The sequence below is a fragment of the Marmota flaviventris genome, chromosome 9 (genome assembly GCF_047511675.1).
Source record: "Marmota flaviventris isolate mMarFla1 chromosome 9, mMarFla1.hap1, whole genome shotgun sequence".
Taxonomy (NCBI): Eukaryota; Metazoa; Chordata; class Mammalia; order Rodentia; family Sciuridae; genus Marmota; species Marmota flaviventris.
In genome coordinates, this window is record NC_092506.1 from 47467440 (window position 1) to 47489281 (window position 21842).

The 21842-nt window shown below is 33.4% G+C and overlaps 1 protein-coding gene across 6 annotated transcripts in view; it reads left to right on the forward strand.

The window, feature by feature from the left end:
• Positions 1-21842, forward strand: part of Sox6 (SRY-box transcription factor 6) — a 577529-nt gene that overhangs the window by 431063 nt on the left and 124624 nt on the right. For all 6 annotated transcript variants that reach the window (XM_071616371.1, XM_071616370.1, XM_071616368.1 and 3 more), the window contains one exon: positions 16499-16622. In XM_071616371.1, the coding sequence (XP_071472472.1) occupies positions 16499-16622 (124 nt within the window). The remainder of the gene's footprint in view (positions 1-16498; positions 16623-21842) is intronic.

The window sequence follows — 21842 nt, forward strand, 5'->3', positions numbered from 1 at the left end:
GGAAACGTAAATTCTTTCTTGAGCATATGTTGACATGCTATCATTGTGTATTCTTTGCTCCAAACTTGTAATGCAAAAATCTAAGGCTTTTATGTTTTCTAGAATATGGTTTTCCTTTATTATTTACAGTCTGTTTTAAGAAAGCTTCAAGGGATACAGGGCATTAGAGCACCACATCTTTAACTAGCTGGGACATAATACATGATTTGAGTCCCCAATATTTTCTAACACTAAGGTTTGTTTATTAAAGAAACCCCATGCTGTGACTGAATCAGTCTAATAGAAGCCAAGTTTGAACTTGAACATTCAAATGTATGCCCATATATCTTGGGCATATATCATACATAATGATGTGGGGTCTAGACATCTTTCTGGGTTTGTTTATGTCTGTTATGGATTCCCCTCATTATCCATGCTGTTTAAGGGAGACCCCATGGATTTCAGCTAGTTTATGGCATACTTTCTATATTTTAAGACTAACTCAGAGTTCCAAGTGGCACATATGTTCTAACTTGGAAGATTATTTTCTCACTTTCCTGTTTTATGATGATGATTAAGGACATGTTTGAGAGTGGCTAACCATAATCCTTCTGGCTATGTTTCAAATATATTTTTGTAATCTTTGTGTTTATTATGCCACTCTTCCTAAAAATTTTTGACAAGTTTGAATTATAGCATCTGTTTTTCTGTTTCTAAAACCATATTGTGTACCATCTGTTGTTTCATTATCATTGATTATAACTCTTAGGACTTAATATAGGTAGGTAAAGACTTAAACTTTACTTTCTACTGATTTTATAATTTATGTGTATACATTATATTCAGAATGCTAGCTAGAGCTGAAAATGTGTACCTGAAGAATAGACTTTAAATATAAAACCAAAATATTCTATTTCTAGTTACTATTATTAATCTGGAATAATAAATTCATGGTCACCTGATGAGCAGACTTCATTGTTATGATTATTAAAATCTCTCCCCTTAACATTTAAGTAATTACTTAACATTAAGTAATTAGTCTCTGTGCAGGACTCCTTGATTTTAAAGTAACTACTACTCATATTCTTTATGAGTTATAAAGTTATGTTTTATCAAGTGAAATAAATAAATTATCAGAATTTGCAAGGAATATCGAGAGAGGATGGAATGTCATTAGAATTTACCATTATGGGTATTTTTTTTGAGGGGGTAATATAGCACTTTTTATAAATATTCATCATGTTCTTAAGTCTAGAGATATTCAGTGATTAGGTGATTTTATGCCTGTTTATGCTGGCAGGAACAAAAGAAACTTTAAAAACTGAAAGCATAAACATAATTGAACCACCCACTTAAAAGAGAAATTGGAATAGATGTTTTCCAGGGGAGAACATGCTTTCTGTGTAAAAGAGGCTAGTGTAACAAGAAGTCATCTATTCTTGATTTCTTTAGACAGCTATAGCTTTGTGCCTTGTCTAGTTTCTGTGTTTTAAGAGCTTGTTCTGTGTAGCAGAAATAATACAATAAATGGGTTTAACCACATTTGTCTCAGCTAGACAGTCTGCTTTGTCAGAGATTGCTGGTACAACATAAACAAATTATGTGTTTGTAGTGCTTTTCAATGAAAGCCTATCTAACAGAGCTGAGATTGTGTTTCAGCAGCTGTAGATTTAATCTCCTACCTGTCAGTTAAAACAGGCATTTCCTGAGCCAGATAAGGACTGGTTGTAGAGGAGGGAAGTACTCACAGCTGGACAAAGACCTATTGTTACTGGCCAATAATTTCTATGTAGATTCAACTCCTTATTCTACCAAAGAAACGTCATAGTGTAGTATTAAAGAGCTAACAATGATCTTTTTTATTGTTAAATCAAGGAGAGTTAAACAAAATAATAGCTGGGCTTTTGTGGATCTAAGAAAAGTTCATAGCTTTCATTATCATGTTCTATATCATTGTGGGTGTGACAAAAAGGCTATAGACAATGATTATTCACAAATTAGTAATAAACCACTCAAAGTCAAAAAATTAAATCTTTGGATTGATACTGTACCATGTGACTCAAATACCATGAGTACTATTGCTTTGAGTTCTGAATATTCTGGAACAGAGGTAATATTAAACATCAGTTCTATAATATCCACATGTGCACTTCTACACTTTTTCTTCTCCTGTTTCCTAATTTTCAGTAAAAAAAAAATTACAGTTGTCACTCTAAAATTGGTGAGTAGAAGATAATGGAAATACAAGTAACTTCATTTGAATAAACTGCTTTTTCTTCTTCTTCCTTTGTGTGTATTTGAGAGATAGGGGGCAGGATTCTCTTTCTCTCTTTGTTTCACTTCTTATTCATAAAAATTTATAAATTCATTGACCTGTCTGAAAATTGGTAGACTTGATTTGGAAAAAAGTATCTATCTCTGTGTTTGCTCATTATATGATAGTGAGTACCACCTCCTAAGTCAAGAATAACTAATGGTTGATGCACTAGATTGTCCCCGTGTTTGTATTAACTGAACAATCTAAATCCACAGTTTTTCAATTTTCAGTTTAAATTTCAATTTAAAATAATTCATAAGTTTGAAATTGAACATATGTATCTTGGTTAAAATTTTTATAATTAATTATTAATTAAAGTTTTATTGCAATTCTGTTTTGCAATGAGCATATTATATGCCATTTTGATTTTTACAAAATACTTGAAGGTAAGTATAACACTGGGTTTCAGAGTTCACCTTTGTTGAAGTGTAAAGGACTAACTGGGCAGTAATTGAGTCAAAATTATAGATATACTAACAGTGTTTATTTAAAAAAAAGAAAACCACAAAAATCCACTGTATGCTTACTCATTTGCTTTTTCCCTCTCTTTCTTCTTTAGTGTTCCTGTCATATTTTTTAAAAATTTCTTACACAGTTTTTTTCCTTTCTTTGCAGAATGTCTTGTTAGGATTAAGACATACCTGTTTAGTTATAGGTTTTTTTTTTTTTTTTTTTTTTTTTTGGAGCTACTGGAAACTGAACCCAGAGCCTGCTAGGAAAACTTTACCATTGAGCTATGTTCCCAACCTATATATATATATTTTTATGGCACAGAGGATTGGTTAAGATATTATATTGGACCTACTTACAAATATAAGACATGTAATACCTCAATTCTTTGTCTGCCCATTAAGAATTATCATCAAAGGTAATGCAATATTGGTGTATTTTAATGTGTTTGTGTGTGTATACCCACACATATATATTAAAATAAATATAAAATATATATTAAAATAGAGAATAAAAGAACATAAGAATTTCTTGGTATGATTTCTTAGTTTAAGAACTTGTAAAAGATTTGACATATTCATTTTCCATTGTGAATTTTGGTTATTATTTTTTCTTGACCTTAAGTAGACTAGTACTTTTCCTTTTCTTTTTGGGATTAAGTTTCTATTTATTTTCAGCTATGATTGCACTGAATTGTTCAGTTATTAATTTCTTTGAGTCATTGCTAACTGATACTGACCTACACTATTATTCTTTATAATAGCAGAATATCTTAAGAGATGAATTTCTGTAGCATGCGACTCTATAGTATAAATTTCCTTTGGAAATATCACATTAGTCTTAACTAATGAAATGAAAAGTAAGAGTTTTATTTAGCCAGTATTTTAGCTAGTTTGTATACATTAAATTTTCTGTTTTGTTAACTTTACTATTGATTTTTCCCTTAGAAAGGTTAGTAGATAACTTAAATATTCTTAATATTCATATATTTTTCATGCAGAGATTGAATTAAGAATCTGAATTTTAAGTTTCTGTTAGTAAGCTTCTCTGCTGTCTAAAATTTTAATAAAAGATATAATGTTTGGGGAAAAGAGTTAAAGATGTAGCTGTTTCTAACCAGATTCCATTTCTGATATCCTTCTCCCTTATAGGCATTAATTTAGTACAAGTGCTGTGCTTCTGTTTCATATGGAAGCATGGATGAATCATATTCCAATCAATCAATCAATCACATATTTACTGTTTTACTGGCATATTTGGAAGTACATTAAGGTTCTGTCTGCAAGATGTTTTCCTCCTACTTTTGCAGAGAGGATATGTAAGATGGAAATAGGGCCAACATTTTCCCCACTTTTGGACTGTTGAGGTAGTTTCTAAACTGGTGTTTACTTTCATTCTTGCCCTGTGACAGTTTTCCTCACAGCAACCAGAGTTATCTTTATAAACCTAAATTAGGTGTTATGCTACTACTCTGTCTTAAAACCCTCCAGTGACTTTCTATCATACTTAGAATAAAATTCAAATTCCTGTGCTCTGTTGCCAGCCCTCCACCTCTCATACTCAATTTCTTTACATTATTTTTCTTCCTAGCACCAATTATCATCTAGTGTTGATATATATACATATATATGCATACCATATATGTATATGTTCATGGGTGTATATATATGTACACACACACATAATGCATTCATTTGTATGTTGTCTGTCTTCTGTAGCAGACAGTGGTGGGGGATATTGTTTATTGTATCCTGTTACCTAGAATGGTGTCAATATTAAAATAAACATTTGTTTAATAAGTGAATTAATGCATCCACATGGGAAAACCATTAAATAATTCAACACAATATGTGCAATGCATATTTTGACAGAGGAAAAGGAATTCATATTTCAGAAATTTTCATAGTAGAGTTGAATTAGTGTGAAACCTTGAAAGACAGGTCAGGTTTGGGAAGGTAGAAAGGAAAAGAAAGATTCTTTTGTATGGCAAGTGAGAAAAGTGGCATGAATTAGAGGCTATTAAAACAAGAAAAGAAAGATCGTGGTAAAGAGTAGTAAGTCAGGGACTGGAGAAGTACACTGAAATCTTTCGTTGGAGGGTCTTTAATGATGGCCCAGGCAAGGGAGTTTGGAGTTCACCTTCTTTAATAGGAACATTTCTTTATTGTAAATAAGATATTAATATAGTATTAAGTACAAAAATAAAGAAAATCACTTTTTCAAAATTAGCATGTTAGCTTACTCTTAACAATCATCACCAGTGTTGATTTGCTTGTTTATTGAGTTTGGGTAGCAGAGGTAGCAGAGTCTGTGTGAATATGTGTATAGGTGTGTATATAATGTGCATATTAGGGGTGAGGCCAGTAGTTACAGATTATGCTTCAAAATAACATTAAGTGCATGTCATTATTTTTTTTGCTTAAAAAATCTAGAGTATGATAAAGACTGAAAACCTAAAGGTACATACTGTTTATGTTTTTACTCAGTATTCATTTTTTATGAAAATATCCCCCAAGTCCAGTCACATATATAGGTACCATCTCTCACTGATACTTCCAAAGACATCATCTTCCCAGGGCTGAGCCCCAGCTGTCAGTAACTTAGACACTTCATTCTTGTTCTTTTCAGTTTCCATGGTATGGTTCTTAGGCCTTGCTTAAGATGAACCTGCTTCTGCCTGCCATGATAGCTGATGCTTAAATGTTTTTTTTTCTGGCATTCATTCTATGTTGAATAACAATCCCACTGTGATATAACAAATATTATTATAATTAGCAGTAATAATATTTTTTAGTTGTAAGTGGACATAATACTTTTTTATTTATTTATTTATTTATTTTTTCCGTGGTGCTGAGGATTGAACCCAGTGCCTTACCCATGCTAGGTGAGTGCTGTACTGCTGACCCATGACCCTAGCCCTATTATTATTTTTGAAAATTATATTCCTAGATGTTTTGGTGAGAACAACTTACCCAATTCTGTCAGTAGGGCTATAATTGATGATGATGAAATTTTTAAAGATGCTTAGAGGCATCTCTAAAATTATAATATAGAGGCATTTAAACAGATATAATGGGAGTGTTCAATCATTTAAAAAAAAACTTGAAATAAATAAAGTCAATTGTTAAGTTTTCTTACCAACAAGTAGACTTCAAAGTTGGATCATGGCATAGTCAAAAGAAAAGATCACTCTGATGAAATAGATTTGGAGCAATTTTATATTTCTGTGCCTCAATTTGAGACTTGTAAGTGATGAAAGAACTTTGACTTGATTCAGTAGATTAAAAAATCATCAGAATTGTTATAGCTTAGTTTTAAAATAAGAGAATAAAAGTTTTTAAAGAATTCATGTTTGAATTCTCAAATATTTGTTGAGACCCTACTCTGTGCAAGGCCTTTTACTGTGCTCTAGGGAGATACAAAGTCCCTGCCTTTAGGTTGCTGGTGCATAATTTTAACAAGACCTATAGTTTAAAATGTAAACCTGCATTTCTGGATGAGGAATTTAATAATTGAACTCTGGTCATTGCTAACAGAATAAGCTTGTATAAAATACTTCAGGGGTAAAAGCCAGATTGCCTTCATTACAGGTCAAAAGTTTATGAAAGGTTTATATCTGGATTTGGTTCTTGCAAAGAAAGGAATGCCACATTCTTTACAAATGTTAACATATTTATATAGCATTTATACAGAATTTGAAAAAAATTAATTTTCATCTTGGCAAAACACTTTGATCATTTTGTATTTAATAGGGTTTCCATTTAAGAACAACAATCATTAGTCTCTAATATGTTTCATACTTTTCTGAAAATAAGACAGGGTGGAATAAGAAACATTCATCTTCACTAGTCTTTGGAAATATCCAAAGTAATTGACTAGCTCAGTCTTCTGTGATGGCCTGGTGACCACTAACTGTGACTATTTGCATAATAGTCAACTCTTCACTTCTGTAGTGATAACTGTTTGTATCTGATTAAAATTAAGACTGTTTTAGTTCTCTTGACTTTTCCAGAAGTTGCAAAAATTGAGATTTGCTGTTCTGCTTTAACCAAACAAATGCACACATGGGGATAACAATATGCTGAGTTTATGCAGATTTTACAGCACGAATCTGAATAAAATACCCACTAATAGATCCTTAAGGAGTAATAAACACACATGAATTTTCCTTAGTTGCACTTTAAAGTGATTTTAACATACTACTAGACCTTAACAATAATATTTAATTGACAAGATTATGCATTTGTATGGATTGAAAAGGTGGTAGATATCTAATTCCAAATGAATCATAAATTTTACTTTTGCATAACATGTTTTATTAATTTCTTTATGGCCAGGATATTCTATTTCCCTCCCAGTGAGAGTTTCTTAAAACATAGTAAGAAAATTTAAACACATTTAATTAACATTCGTTATCCTTTTTAGAAAGTAATATGACTTATGTCTTCATAAATACTCTCAACAATTTTTAGGGTATGAACCATAGAAAGACTATGGAATTATAACTAACAGAATTTTTGCCATAATATCATTTTTTTCTTAAGCTAATCTTGCCTTTCTCTTATTGACCTTATTCTAAAGTAAGCTGACAAACTGCGTGATTTATACTTGTATGTCAGTAAAAACAACCTAATACCACTACCAGATAAAATAAGGTTTAGACTTCTCTGAGGCATCCTTATATTTCTAATGCCTACCATAGTACCAGTCACATAGCAATAGGTGCTCAGTAAGTGACTTTTGAAGAGTTGCTAAGAGAGGCACTTCTTCTTTCTCTTAAGGAATAACATTTCCTGGGACTCTAAGAGGTCATGACTGTCTCAATCTCTTCATTTCATGGAGGAAGGGAAAATAAGTATGAGATTGTAGGAATCAAGATTATGTCAGTGTTAAGTCCATATTTTTTTTCATTCCTTGAAAATTCAATATTTAAATAGAACATGTGCAAATTAATGAATGATAAAGTAATGATGTTTGACTACTGATGATCCTGGTAGATTAATGAGATGTTTGTCCATTTAAAAAATACAAATAGAGCAAATGATGCAGTATGCTAAGAATATAGAAATAAATATTAACACAAAGGAAAAGATTGGCTTTTTCAGGTCTGACATTCCTCTCTGGCTATATATCTAAAGATTTTTAAAACATGTGCCATTGACCTGATCAAGTCATTGTGTGCTTGCTCTCAAAGATTGTTTCTCTCCTGTAAGCAAGGAAGGGAGCTAAAAGTGCTAGACAGTGCAGTGGATTTTAAATAGCTGTCTTAAAGACTGACATAGCAAATAGATTTGTTTTGTTTGCATGTTTTACACTTGGTGGTGGGAGTGGGGACATTACGAAGCTAGTGACAAGATGTCTTTTTTATTTCTTCTGTAAATAGTTTGGATATTTTGTGAAGTATATTCAATAGCCTAAATTAGTAAGGAGAAGTAAACTATTGGAACTGATTTTTTTCTTTAGTTAACTTTATTGAACAATAATATACAGAAAAATGCACAACCAAGAGTAAATTTAGATATTCATTAATGATCTCAGTAAAGCAAGTGACTTTGAAGGACCAAAGTTTGAGTTTTCAAAAGAATACTTTTAAACTGTAATATATTATACTTATTTTATTTTTTTCAAGGGTCTTCTTTACCCTTTAGTGTGAATTTTGAAGAGTGCTATAGTAAGTATCCCAAATTGTGGAAGACATTGCATATTAAAGATGAATGGATGATAAATGGTGGTATAAAGTATGCAAAAAATAAGAGAGCTCATGTATAACTGTATAATTTGGTGTGAACATACTTTATATACAGAGTTATAAAAATTGTGCTGTGAATGGATAATTATGAATGTAATGCACTCCACTATTGTCATGTATGTAAGAAATAAATAAAAGGAAGAAAGAAAAAAATTTAAAAAGATGAATGGTTAAAAATCATAACAAAATGTTTTGTGTATTATCCTGTTAGCACCTGAGAAAGGAAAGAAGGGGGGAGAGAGGGAAGGAGAGAGAATAGGAGAGAAGAAAGAAGGAAAGGAGACATCCTACCAATGACAAAGAAAGAAAGAAACAGAAACAAGGGATTCTTTTCTGGATGCCCATTATATTATTTATATAATATGTATCCCTTGGATGCTGGTGGAAAACATCTGAGAAGATAGGACTCAATTCTCTAGAAAATGTATGTCCTGGACCTGCTCCTGATAGAATTTTAGTTTGATTATTCTCCTACTGGAGCCAGCTAGATTCTTTTAGAAGCAGTATTTCTATACTTCATGGGTGTAAGAGCCAGAGATTTGCTAAATAAGAAATATGAAAAACCAACAAGGTTATGTCGGGATGTACTTAAAAGACATTTTTAAGTTCTCTTCTTAAATGAGAATTATTACTGCCCAACACCTCAAGCAGTTGCATTAACAATACTACCTTACGGAAATTTTTGATCAGAAGACCAGCTCTTAGGTTCCTGATGGTTTGTTTCCAACCATTTACCAGTTATTACAAAATGCCTCCTATATTCTTATTTCTATGATAAGAGGAATGGGGCAGATAGAAATATAAATGGCACTGGCCATTCAGGAAACTCAGTTTACTGGTGAAAGATAATTAGTGAATTAAAGCAGTAATGTAATTTAAGGCCTTGTGTGCTTCAGACTGTTTTTAACCAAGAGAAGTTCAGTATATTGACTACTGCATTCATTATGCTTTCTAAGGAAGGGCAGAGCAGAGTCAACACGTTAGATTTTACAACAATAACAAAAGTTTGAAGCTTCAAGTATTTCTATAAAGACATGAATTTATCCTATCAAATGAGACTGTTTTGTTCTCAACTTTACAGAATTAGCTGAGGTCCATGTACTGACCTGACCTATCCTTTGGGACAGGAAGAAGATACCTCTCTGATCTTTTCATGGAAGTTTTCTAGGGACTTATTTCTTGTGTTGTCTGCTACAGCTTTGACACTGGTAACACAATGCAAATGACTCAGCTATTCTTTGCAATAAAATTATGGTTGTTAAGGAAATTGAGCCTTCTCCCCTGTTTCTATTTGTCTGCAGAACCGATATCACGTCTCTCTTCTCTCTCTGGATTGTTCTTCCTTGATCTCTGTATTTTCTATCTCTGTCTCCCTCTCCCTTTTTATTGTGGTGTACACACATCAGAAACATTCCTTCTGACACTTTAAAGGTGGTTTCACCAATTAAACCACATGAGAAATGATTTTTGAGAAATAAAGCATTTAAAAAAATTCTTACTTGCCTACTGCCTTTATCTCAGTAACAGACATTAATATGCCCATGATTTTCAATACAAATGCTTATTGCCTATCGCTAAAAGAAGTTAAATAATCTTCATGAAAGAGAAAATGAGCCCCCCTGAGTGTCACTCTGTTTGCATATTAGCGCGTAGCCAGGTCTCTGCCAAGTTGCTCTCTGACTGACTGCTGCAGATGCTCTTTCTCAAGTATTCTGAGTCATATCTTTAGTGCAAGTCTTCAGGGACAAACAATAGCACCTGTTCCTCACAAGATATCAGGCCAGTTAGCCCATTCATGTATCTTTAATGAAGCTCTGGGGCAGATGGCAAAAAATGGCATCTTCAACAACTTAGCACAGAGAAAACAAAGGGGATAAGTGTTGATGCAACAATGCTGTTTTACGAATTGGAAGAGACAGAACCTAAATGTTTCACATGCATCTGCTGCCGTCTTGATTCTCAGAGAGAAGAGAGGAATACCCTAGCAATTAAAATTTCTGGGCATGTAGCCTATTTGATCAAGAATATGTTCCCCACAATCTCCAAAGGGGGGACATTTTGGTCAGGGACTGTGGAAGCTTAGAATTAATGGACAGTTGTGCTTTGGTGTAGATAGTTTATTTCCTCCTTTCATGATGCACTAAGTTCCACCCATGATGAGGCTCCTGGTTTCTCATTAGTCATTCAGCACCCAGCCAATTAGTGCTTACTTCCAAAACAGTAAAAACAAAGCAGTTTTCATGCTGAGATATATTTTGGCCACATTGTTTTTTACTCTTTGTACTAACAAAATCAGTTTTATCCCTTAACTTATAAGATAATTAAGTAATCTCTGAATTTGTGCATAGGGAAAGTTATACTTTTAAGAAAAAAGATGCTACTTGAAATTTTGATAACTTCTTGAAAAAGACGTGTGGAGACTAGTTACTCTTTGATGGAGTGAAGGGAATTCTATTATTTTTCATTCTTAAGTAAAATACTTTTTAAGGTTGCTGTTTCTAACGTTACTACCTTTCTGGCGTGTTGCCAAATAGGAAAATAGGATTATGAGAAGGAGGAGGAAAGGCAGGATTACATTTTTCAGAGCAGGGTGGAGCTTCCTCTATCTTTAAAATTCTTTGTCTGCCCTAAACACTGGCACACAGTACAGTGATCAGAATTCACAGCTTTCATAAGGGGAGAATATTTTGGATGCTTATATCATTCCACTTTCCTTGTCTACTTACCTAGCTCTTGCTTTTTATTTTCTGTCCCACATTTGACCAATAGTTTTACAATAAGTACAATAAATGGAAAAGTTATGAGAGGGGGAAATAATTGCCTTAACTCATACTTTCCACTCCTATCACTTGCACTGGACCATACAAGTAGTGGGAAACATTCAGAGACCCTCATTACCCTTACTAATATTTTAAGACATGGTATCTTTAACACACTGGGGGAATCTGAATAATATTTTTGGATTGTATTAATGTCAATATCTTGGTTCTGATATTATAGTATGGTTTTGCATGATGCTACCATTGGAGATAACTGGGTTAAGAGTTCATATGATTTCACTGTATTGTTTAATATAATCTACAATTATATTTATAAATCTGTCAGTTATCACAAAGAATTGCTTTCCTCACCTCATTTAATTTTTTTAAAAAATATTTTTAGTTGTAGATGGACACAATATCTTTATTTTATTTGTTTATATATATGTGGTGCTGAGGATCAAATCCAGGACCTCATACGTGTGAGGCAAGCGCTCTGCCACTGAGCCACAACCCCAGTCCCTCCTCACCTCATTTAAATCTGTTTAGCAAAAGATGACTTCATGTTTCATATAATATGGTATTTATATGTATAAACTTTTCAGAAAAAAATGCAAATTTTGACCTTGACTTTGATGTGGACTTAAATCCTGGATCCAACACTTTTTAGTTGATGAAGTTACTTAACCTCTTATGGTTTTTCTCTTTCTCCTTAAATGAATTTTTTATTTCTCAGTAAATATGCCTATTTTAATAGATAGGACTTTATAAATCACTTTACTAGTGATGAACATATAGGAAACACTGAAAAGTCTTAGCTGCTGTGGTTGTTTTTATTATCTCCATCATCAATATTAATACATCCATAATTAGAGTTAAAAGAGGAGTTTTTCATCATCTTTTCTCAGGCTAACTAGTTGCTAGATATTCTGTTGTCTTTAATAAAGGGCACTTTGACTTTTCACAATATTGTTTTATTTAAAATAAGTTACGGACAATTTTATCATTTAAAACTAAATGATCATTACTAATGAATATATTGTAATAAACAATTGGAATTAATGGCAATAAATATTGAGAACAAGTGTGTTCTGGGTAAAAATAAGAGAGAGGAAGGACTTTTTTTTTTTAATTGGACAACATTCAACCCCATAACTGCCTACAACAATACACCTCTGATATAAAATTACTGGTTATCTCCAGATTTTCTCTGCTGAAACAGTGTATACAAGTGATTTATTCTTTTCAATCACTGAAGTCCATGTTATATGATGGGTAAAGCACTGATAGGGTGATTAGCAATTTTGAACTATAGATCAGCTTTGTCATAGGATGTGTAGCCTTAGCTTATACTTTTTTTTATCTTCTCTAGCCATCTACTTCCATATTTATGTTTTGTTAAATGTGGACTAGATTAGTGATTCTCAAAGAATGGTCCCTGGGCCAGCAGCACCAACTTCAATTGGAAACTTGTTAGAAATGCAGATGTACACTCTAGGACCTCACTTTAGATTTGCTGATTCAGAGTCCCTGAGGGTGGGGCCAAACACTTGTGGGTTTTGTTTGGGTTTTGTTTTTGTTGTTTTACAAGCTCAGCAGTTGATTCCAATGTCCACTGAAATTTGAGAATCACTGCTCTTAATAAAGCTTTAGTTAAAAATTTGGATTAGTGGACCCACTTTTGGAGTTTCTGATTAAATGGGTATGATGTGGAGCCTGATAATTTGCTTTTTAAAAATGTACCATAGTTGCCAATGTTGGTCTTTAGGTACTACACTTTGAGAACTATAAGGTTGGATCATCTTTTTTTAAAATTTTTTAATTTGTTTTAATTAGTTATACATGACAGTAGAATGCATTTATGCACTTTGATATATCATATATAGATGGGATATAATTTCTCATTTTTCTGAGTGTACATGATGCAGAATCATATTGGTCATGTAGTCACATATATACATACAGTAATAATGTCTGTTTCATTCTACTATCTTTCCTATCCCCACATGCCTTCCTCTCCCCTCCCCTCCCATCACTTCCCTCTACCTAATCTAAGGTAACACTGTTCTTCCTTAGTGCCCCCCGCCTTTTGTGATCTAGCATCCATATATTAGAGAAAACATTTGGCTTTTGGTTTTATGGGATTGGCTTATTTTGCTTAGCATGATATTCTCCAAACTATTTACTGGCAAATGTCATAATTTAACTGTTATTTAAAACTGAGTAATATTCCATTGAGTATATATACCACGTTTTCTTTATCCATTCATCTATTGAGGGACACCTAGGTTGATTTCCTAGTCTAGCTATTGTGAATTGAGCCGCTATAAACATTGATGTGGCTGTGTCCCTGTAGTGTGCTGATTTTAAGTCCTTTGGATATAAACCAAGGAGTGGGATAATTGGGTCAAATGGTTGTTCCATTCCCAATTTTCCAAAGAATCTCCATACTGCTTTCCATAGTGGTTGCACCAATTTGCAGTCCCACCAGCAATGTATGAGTGTACATACCTTTTTCACCACATCCTCACCAATATTTTGTCTGTGTTCTTGATGATTGCCATTCTGACAGGAGTGAGATGAAATCTTAGAGTAGTTTTGATTTGCATTTCTTTAATTGCTATAGATGTTGAACACTTTTTTATTTATTTGTTGATCAATTGTATTTCTTCTTCTGTGAAGTGTCTGTTCAGATCCTTAGATCATTTATAGATTGGGTTATTTGGTTGTTGTTGTTTTTGTATTTTTAGATCATCTCTTAAGTTCTATTCCTATTCTATAATTCTGTCATTACTGTTGCTTTCTAGTTGTCTCCTGTCTCTCTCCTTTTTAACTGTGTCTCTCAACTTATTGAAATAGCCTCTGGATAATAGCATACGTTTTTAACATATCCTAGTTTGTAAAGTGTGATGGACAGAAAGTAACCTCCTTAAATTCTTCCAGTTTATGTTAATATAAAACATTTACAATTCTTTGGCATTAAAATGACCATAGATAATTTACTTAGTTATCTCATGGACATAGACAGTTGAAGTTTGGTTCATAATTGTCATTTACCCCCTTATACTCTCTTGTCATCTCAAGAACTTGGGTAATCAAAGTGAAAATGTGAAGAAAAAATTTCATTCTAAGACGCTGTTTAATGAATAGCACTAAAAATTCTTGAATAATTTATTAGTAGAAAATTCTTCTTTGTATTAAACTTTCCCCAAATATCTTCCATTTGAACCTAGTTCTGTCCTTGGTAATCATGTAGTCTTAATCTGATCCTTCTTCCACACATCATTTCTTCAGATATTTAAAAATAATCTGATATCATTTCTGTCACAAGTATCCCCAATTTCTTCAGCTATTTCTCAAAACTCCTAATAGTTAATGTAACAACTTAATAAATGTTCATTAAATGAAAGAAGGAAAGAATAAACAGAGATGATGCTCGTATTTCTTGCTTCTCTTCTCTATAGCACAAGGCACCTGCCCTATGTTCTAGGTATGTGCTAAAACTATATTTCTAGAGGAGAATGAAATTATTTCCTCTGATGTATTCTTTTACTGAATGATGGTCACCCACAAACATAGCATGTTTGTTTTCTGGCATAAAACAGTGCATTCATCTCTCACATTTCAGGTTTATATTAGGTTACAACAAACTGGAATTGAACAGCAAGTTGAGTGCATTTCTTCAGGGTTAAAGGCAAGACCTGGACACTAGGGGATCAGCTTCAATTTAAGCAGGTTAAGTTTGTACTCTTATGTACAAAACTTGGGCTTACCTCAGCTAAAATGTAAGAAATAGCTGCTCAAAGCTAGTTTCTTTCACGCCCCACTGGCAAGGTAGTAATTGCACAAAGACCTTTTTATTATAAGTTGATTTTCCTGAGAAATGAATTCAGAAAAATACTGTAAAGTGTTTATTTTTTGCTTGCCCTTTATTAACCCACATCTTAGGGCTTTCCCTAGAGAAAAACTGTTGGTAAATGAAACCTCTTAGACCCACATATTTTTGCACTATGTTCCTGGTTGTGGAGGGAACAGGGACAGGACATGGCAAGTCAGTGCTATTTAAGCAGGGTCATCAACCAGTATATGGAATTTTGCCTAAAGAGAAGATTTAGGAATTTAGACAGGGGAAGGGTTTGGGACTGGTTGAATTACTGGTAAAGGTTTATTTCTTAAGATAAAGTGCAGCCCTTTTCTAGTAAAGAGGCCAAAGACCGTGTTTGAGCTAACAGATCACTTCTTTTGGTACATTACAGTTTTGATCTTTAAATGAGAAATGTCCTATAGTCCAACCTAAAATCATGTCCCCAAAGCCAGGATAAAACCTTCCTGTTGTGCTATCCTGGAATCAGGGCAGCATGCATAGAGTAAAGAAGGAAACTAGGAAATTAAAATGTAATTTCAACAAGCATGATTCTGTCATAGCTCTTATTTTCTTTATATGGAATACAAATACTGATATAGAGTAAAGATTTTCTATTTTGCATTTTTGTGCTCTTTGATACATTTATTGAGGTCAAATGAAATTTGATATAGTAGGATTTATTATGAAATGCTCTCTGAATACAACTCCATAATTACTGAGCTACATGGTAGTGCATAAAGCTGTAAAACTGCTTAGCCAGACAAGCAATTTATATGTTACATCGAGGTGTGTATGGCAAAGAATATTAGTTTAATTGGAAGCCAAGATGTAGTAGCCTTAAATCTGAAGAGCTATATGTTTAATATAATGCAGTGAGGCTTTGAAATAAGATACCTAAATTGGATAGATAGATACAGCTTTTGGAATATATAACAATTAGACATTATTTTCTGACCAAGGATACTAAATACTCTTTTCAAAATAAAGCAAAGAATGCAAAGCAGGTGAAAGGGCAAAATCTCTCAACATTGTAGTGTAAGAAAAGAAGCAAACTTATTTCTTTTAGTTATTTGTTTATTAAAAAAGAAGGAAAATAAAAGCAAAATAGGATAAATGAAAACCATTAACCACCTTCTGGTGAAACACAGAGGCAAATTTACAATTAAGTTATGTCCTTGATATGCTAACAGAATCTTAAAAAAAATAATAAAATAAAAAAGATTTAGTGGATTTTGCCTGAATTTTTCTCAGCTTTAAGATCTGGAATGAAGTGAGAGGTAGGTGGCCGTGTGGGTACCAGCACACCACCAGGAGTGAGAAACAAAGACTTCTTGGCATACATTTGCTCTCTGTCTGATCATAGGCTCTCTTCTGTTTAGCAGGTTCAGGGTCACATGCCTCCGCTCATGATCCCAATTTTTCCACATGACCAGCGGACCCTGGCAGCAGCTGCTGCTGCCCAACAGGGATTCCTCTTCCCCCCTGGAATAACATACAAACCAGGTAAGTAGAGAGAGACTTCACATTCTTTTGGAATTGCTCAGATCCACATGTTTTTGCTTTGCAGTCACAACAAACACAGGGGCATGCAAGTGAACTCTGAATAAAAAAGATCATAAAAGCTTATTTTAAAGTAAAATTAGAATTGGGAAGAGGGGGCATTTTAATAAACTAATTAGTTGCTACAACTTTTATTTTCTCTTATTTTATCAGTTCTGAATTCACAGATAAAATGCTGCTGCTTTCCCTGAGGACTACAAAATTTCTGTCAGCTCTCTCTCATACCTTCACTGTGAATAATTGTCTTTGGTTAAAGACCTTTTCTTCCTCCTGAGAACTTTCATAGTCTGGGAGACTGGTCACATATAAATATAAAATGTTGTTATTGTTTTCTGTCAGATTTCTCTTGGGAGAAATCTGACAGAAAAAAAGTTTAAACTGGGCTGGTTTAATTTGCTTACCACTAATAGGTAAACTTCTTTTTTTATTTTAGTCTAAATAATGAAGTATTCAGTAATATTTTTCATTCATCTTTGAACCTCAAAAAACAGGCCACATAACCTTGCAATGAAATATGTTTTGAGATGATTTAGCAAATGTTATGGTTTTTCTTTATTCCTCTGAGTTTACTGGACTCCTGGGGAATTCAATTAGAGGCATAATGGTTTGAAGCTTCTTTCAGAGCCTCCCTGTAAACAGAGCTTTAAATGTTTAAAGATATGTTGCCAAAGGAATCCAATGTAAGAAGATAGTCAAGTAAATAGAAGTCAACCTTAATTTCATTTGTGCATTCTTTGTAAGTGACCTCAGCTCAGAAGTAGTGACCTTGTTGTACTCATTAATAATTTTTGTGTCAAGTTCTTTTTAACATATTAACCCGATTATATTAACCACCAAATCTGAGTGCAACAAATCTGAATGCAGCAGTTTCTTTGTATATGTGGCTTATAAAGTGAACAAAGACATTTTAATTTTCTTAGAGCTATAAAATATAAATCACTGTACTAAAAGTCTGGGTAAAAAAGCTTACTAAATAGCATGAAAACAAACCTATCATCTATTTTGATTGCTGGTTACCGTTGACTACTCTTTTACATTTGGTAGAGAACAACCTTATGAGAAAAGGTAGGATGTCTTTGGTGGATCTCAAGTGATTAGAGTAATAGATGTGTAAGCCATTGGTTAATTTTTTATTTTCTGGTGGGGGGGCGTGGATTGAACGCAGGACCTTGCACGTTCTAGTCAAGTGCTTTGCTACTGAGCTAGACCCCCAGTACTAGGATTGACTGATTTAAGGGCTCACTGAAAAGTCTTCAAATGCAAATGAGTCAAACTAATACAGGTGGAGCACCCCTAATTTGAAAATTTAAAAATTCTTAAAAATCTGAAAATTTTTCAGTGCCAAAATGATGCTCAAAAAACTTGAATTTTCATTCCACAGTTTTTTTTCTTAAAGAAAATGGAAGAACCAGGGATTGAGAATAAACAAACTGTTAAATGCATTTATCATTATGTCAAAATGAACTCCACTCTTATGTGTAATTATAGTGCACTAATAAAAACTTTTTAGAAATTAAAAATATTTGAATTTTTATTAATTTTTTATTTATATATGATAGCATAGTGCATTACAATTCTTATTACACCAATAAAGCACAATTTTTCATATCTCTGGTTGTATACAAAGTATATTCATACCAATTCATGTCTTTATACATGTACTTTGGATAATAATGTCCATCCCATTCCACCATCATTTCTAACACCCTCCCCCTCCCTTTCCCTCCCACCCCTCTGCCCTATCTAGAGTTCATCTATTCCTCACATGCTCCCCCTCCCTACCCCACTAGGAATCAGCCTCCTTATATCAGAGAAAACATTCAGCATTTGGTTTTTGGGGATTGGCTAATGTCACTTAGCATTATCTTCTCTAAATCCATGCATTTACCTGCAAATGCCATGATTTTATTCTCTTTTATTGCTGAGTAATATTCCACTGTGTATATATGCCACATTTTTTTTTTTACCCAATCATCTACTGAAGGGCATCTAGGTTGGTTCCACAGTTTAGCTATTGTGAATTGTGCTGCTATAAACATTGATGTGGCTGTGTCCCTATAGTGTGCTGTTTTTAAGTCCTTTGGGTATAGAACGAGGAGAGGGATAGCTAGTTCAAATGGTTGTTCTATTCCCAATTTTCCAAGAAATCTCCATACTGCTTTCCATATTGGCTACACCAGTTTGCAGTCCTACCAGCAGTGTATGAGTGTACCTTTTTTCCCACATCCTCGCTAACACTTACTGTTGTTTGTCTTCATAATAGCTGCCATTCTGACTGGAGTGAGATGAAATCTTAGAGTGGTTTTGATTTGCATTTCTCTAATTACTAGCGATGATGAACATTTTTTCATATATTTGTTGATTGATTGTATATCATCTTCTGAGAAGAGTCTGCTCAGGGTTTTGGCTCATTTATTGATTGGGTTATTTGTTTTGTTTGTTTTTTGTTTTTTGGTTTTTTTTTTTTTTTTTTTGGTGCTTAGCTTTTTGAGTTCTTTATATACCCTAGAGATTAGTGCTCTATCTGATATGTGGGGGATAAAGATTTTCTCCCAAGATGTAGACTCTCTATTCACCTTACAGATTGTTTCTTTTGCTGAGAAGAAACTTTTAAGTTTTAGTCCATCCCATTTATTGATTGTTGATTTTAATTCTTGTACCAAAGGAGTCTTATTAGGAACTTCTTTTTCTTCTATTAGATGTAGGGTCTCTGGTTTTATTCCTATGTCCTTGATCCATTTTGAGTTGAGTTTTGTGCATGGTGAGAGATATTTAATTTCAACTTGTTGCATATGGATTTCCAGTTGTCCCAGCACCATTTGTTGAAGAAGCTATCTTTTCTCCAATGCATGTTTTTGGCACCTTGGATTTGGGATTATTTCAGATTTTAGATTTTTTTTCATCTTAGAGATTCTCAACTAGTAAAGTCTTTAATCAGTGTTCCAATATTGGAAAAACCCCCACATCTGCATACGTCTAGTCCCAAGCATTTTGGATAAAGGATACTAAGTCTATATTCCCAAAAGGTTTTTGGATGCCTGAGTGAAGGAAAATGGTGCCATTTAAATTGTTAAAAATTCATTTTTCTAGAGCAGAAATTTTACAGCGAGTCATACTCCCCCTTAAATTGGCATCTATATTAAGGACAGAAGTATATTTTGTTGGAGAATATGCTTTCATCAGTGCTTTGGTTCAGTCCTTTTCTGATCTCTATAAGTTGTTTTGATTATTTCTTCATCTTTATTTCTATGGAACATTGATATAAACTAAATTTGCTCTCTTATACTGAATCTCAGTTGCCATCCCAATACCAGTCCCCAGAAACTTTTTAGATATACTGTGGAAATTGTATATTTGATTTCAGTGTTTATAAAGTTAAAATTAACCACATTTCAAAATCAAATATAGGCTTTATTTTCTGCTACCTATAGATATCTTATACCATGTTATCTAATTTTGTTAAAAATGTGGTATTGTTTTTGTGAGAGAAGATATTGCTCTATATCCAACAAATTTAGATCATTTAAAAGTAAGTCTTCTCAAATAGAATCCATGAGATCATAACACATAACTGAGAAGAATTTAGAGACCAGGACAATACTGTGCAGGAATTAGTTGCTTTTGTTGAACAAAATACTTCTCAGAGTAGTGTCCTAAGATAACAAAGCTGTGTTTGATTATGCTGACTATACCTGTTGAGTTAGGCAGGACTTAGATTTGGATATATGGAAAAATTTTTGGTCACAAACAAGGCTGGTAATGAGGTATTCTCTGGTAACCCTTAAGTTATATCAAAGAATTTAAGCCAAACTCTAAATTTTGGCTACTCTAAGATTTCTTGTATATAAAAGTCATATTTAAAGAACATACATTCTTATGCTATTAGTAGAGAAATTATAAACTCAGGAGACAGTCTATGCAGAGTTTTTATCATTCACATGAGTTGGGGACAACTATTAAGAGTCTGGACAAGCAAACTTTTTTAGCCCTAGACTGAGCTTAACTACTTCACTTGAAATGTATATGAGACAATGGCTATTTTTTAAAAGAGAGAAGCCTAGACACATATATAAAAACCTGGAAATAGTGTCATGAATTTATATTTTAGTATCCTGTGTAAGAGGACGAACAAGCTCTAATTTGATCTTTCTAAATAAAAAATAAATTTGCCTCCTTTTGCTCCCTTTCCATCTTCCCAGAACCCGAAACAATTCTACAATGTTTGTGAATTGAATGTATTGATTCAGCTGCTTGAATAATTTTCTTGATTTTCAAGAGCAAGGTCCACTTTCATGTGACATTAACTATTAAAGTTGAATTTTTCTAATTGCAGTTTATGGCAATGTGAAAAATTAATTTGGGGAACTGAGTCTCCACTCCCAACTCACTCCAGGTGATTTGACCCATAGTTCTGGGAATTTCAGGGTTTCAGTATTCAATGAACACCACATAAGCTCTTCCTCCTCTATGTACTGCTGAGCAGGCATGCTGCCCAAAGGCATTGGGCAGTTTCCGAGGAGCATTTTTCAGATTGATCTCTCTAGAAATAGCTTCATTGTTTTAATTCCTAAATTTTTATTCTTATATTGGTTCTATAATTAGAGGCATCCTTTTAGATGAGAACTTATCATCAGGGCCAGGAACATAAACCAGACTTTTAGTTGCTTTGCTCTTTTATGGTGTGATACTAAAAGATGCAGCAATCAAGGGTAAGAGAAACACATTTAAGCATTGATGTTTGAGAAAATTAAAAGATGAAACATCTTTCACTGTTGCTAATGAGTATATCAGATCAAGGTCAACTTGCCTGAAAAGTAAAAACCTCAAATAGCCTCCCTCCTTGGTGCTCGAGGGATGATGCAGCTGACCCGTTGCTTTGTGTAGTTGGAAGTGTTTAAGTGATCACTGCTGAGCAGCACCCTTGAAATTTCCTAGGAGACCCTTGGAGTAGGATATTCACCTGCTTCTGAATCCTCCACTTACTCACTGTCCATAAATGACAATAGCTAAAGCTTACTGAATGATTACTGTGCCAAACACTGTGCTAAATATTTCAATGGATTCTTTTATTTGTATTTGAACATGTTATTTAGCTATGCTGAACCTTGCTTTTATGTCATCTGAAAAAGTCATGGTTTGCTCCATTACTCACTGTAGGTGTGA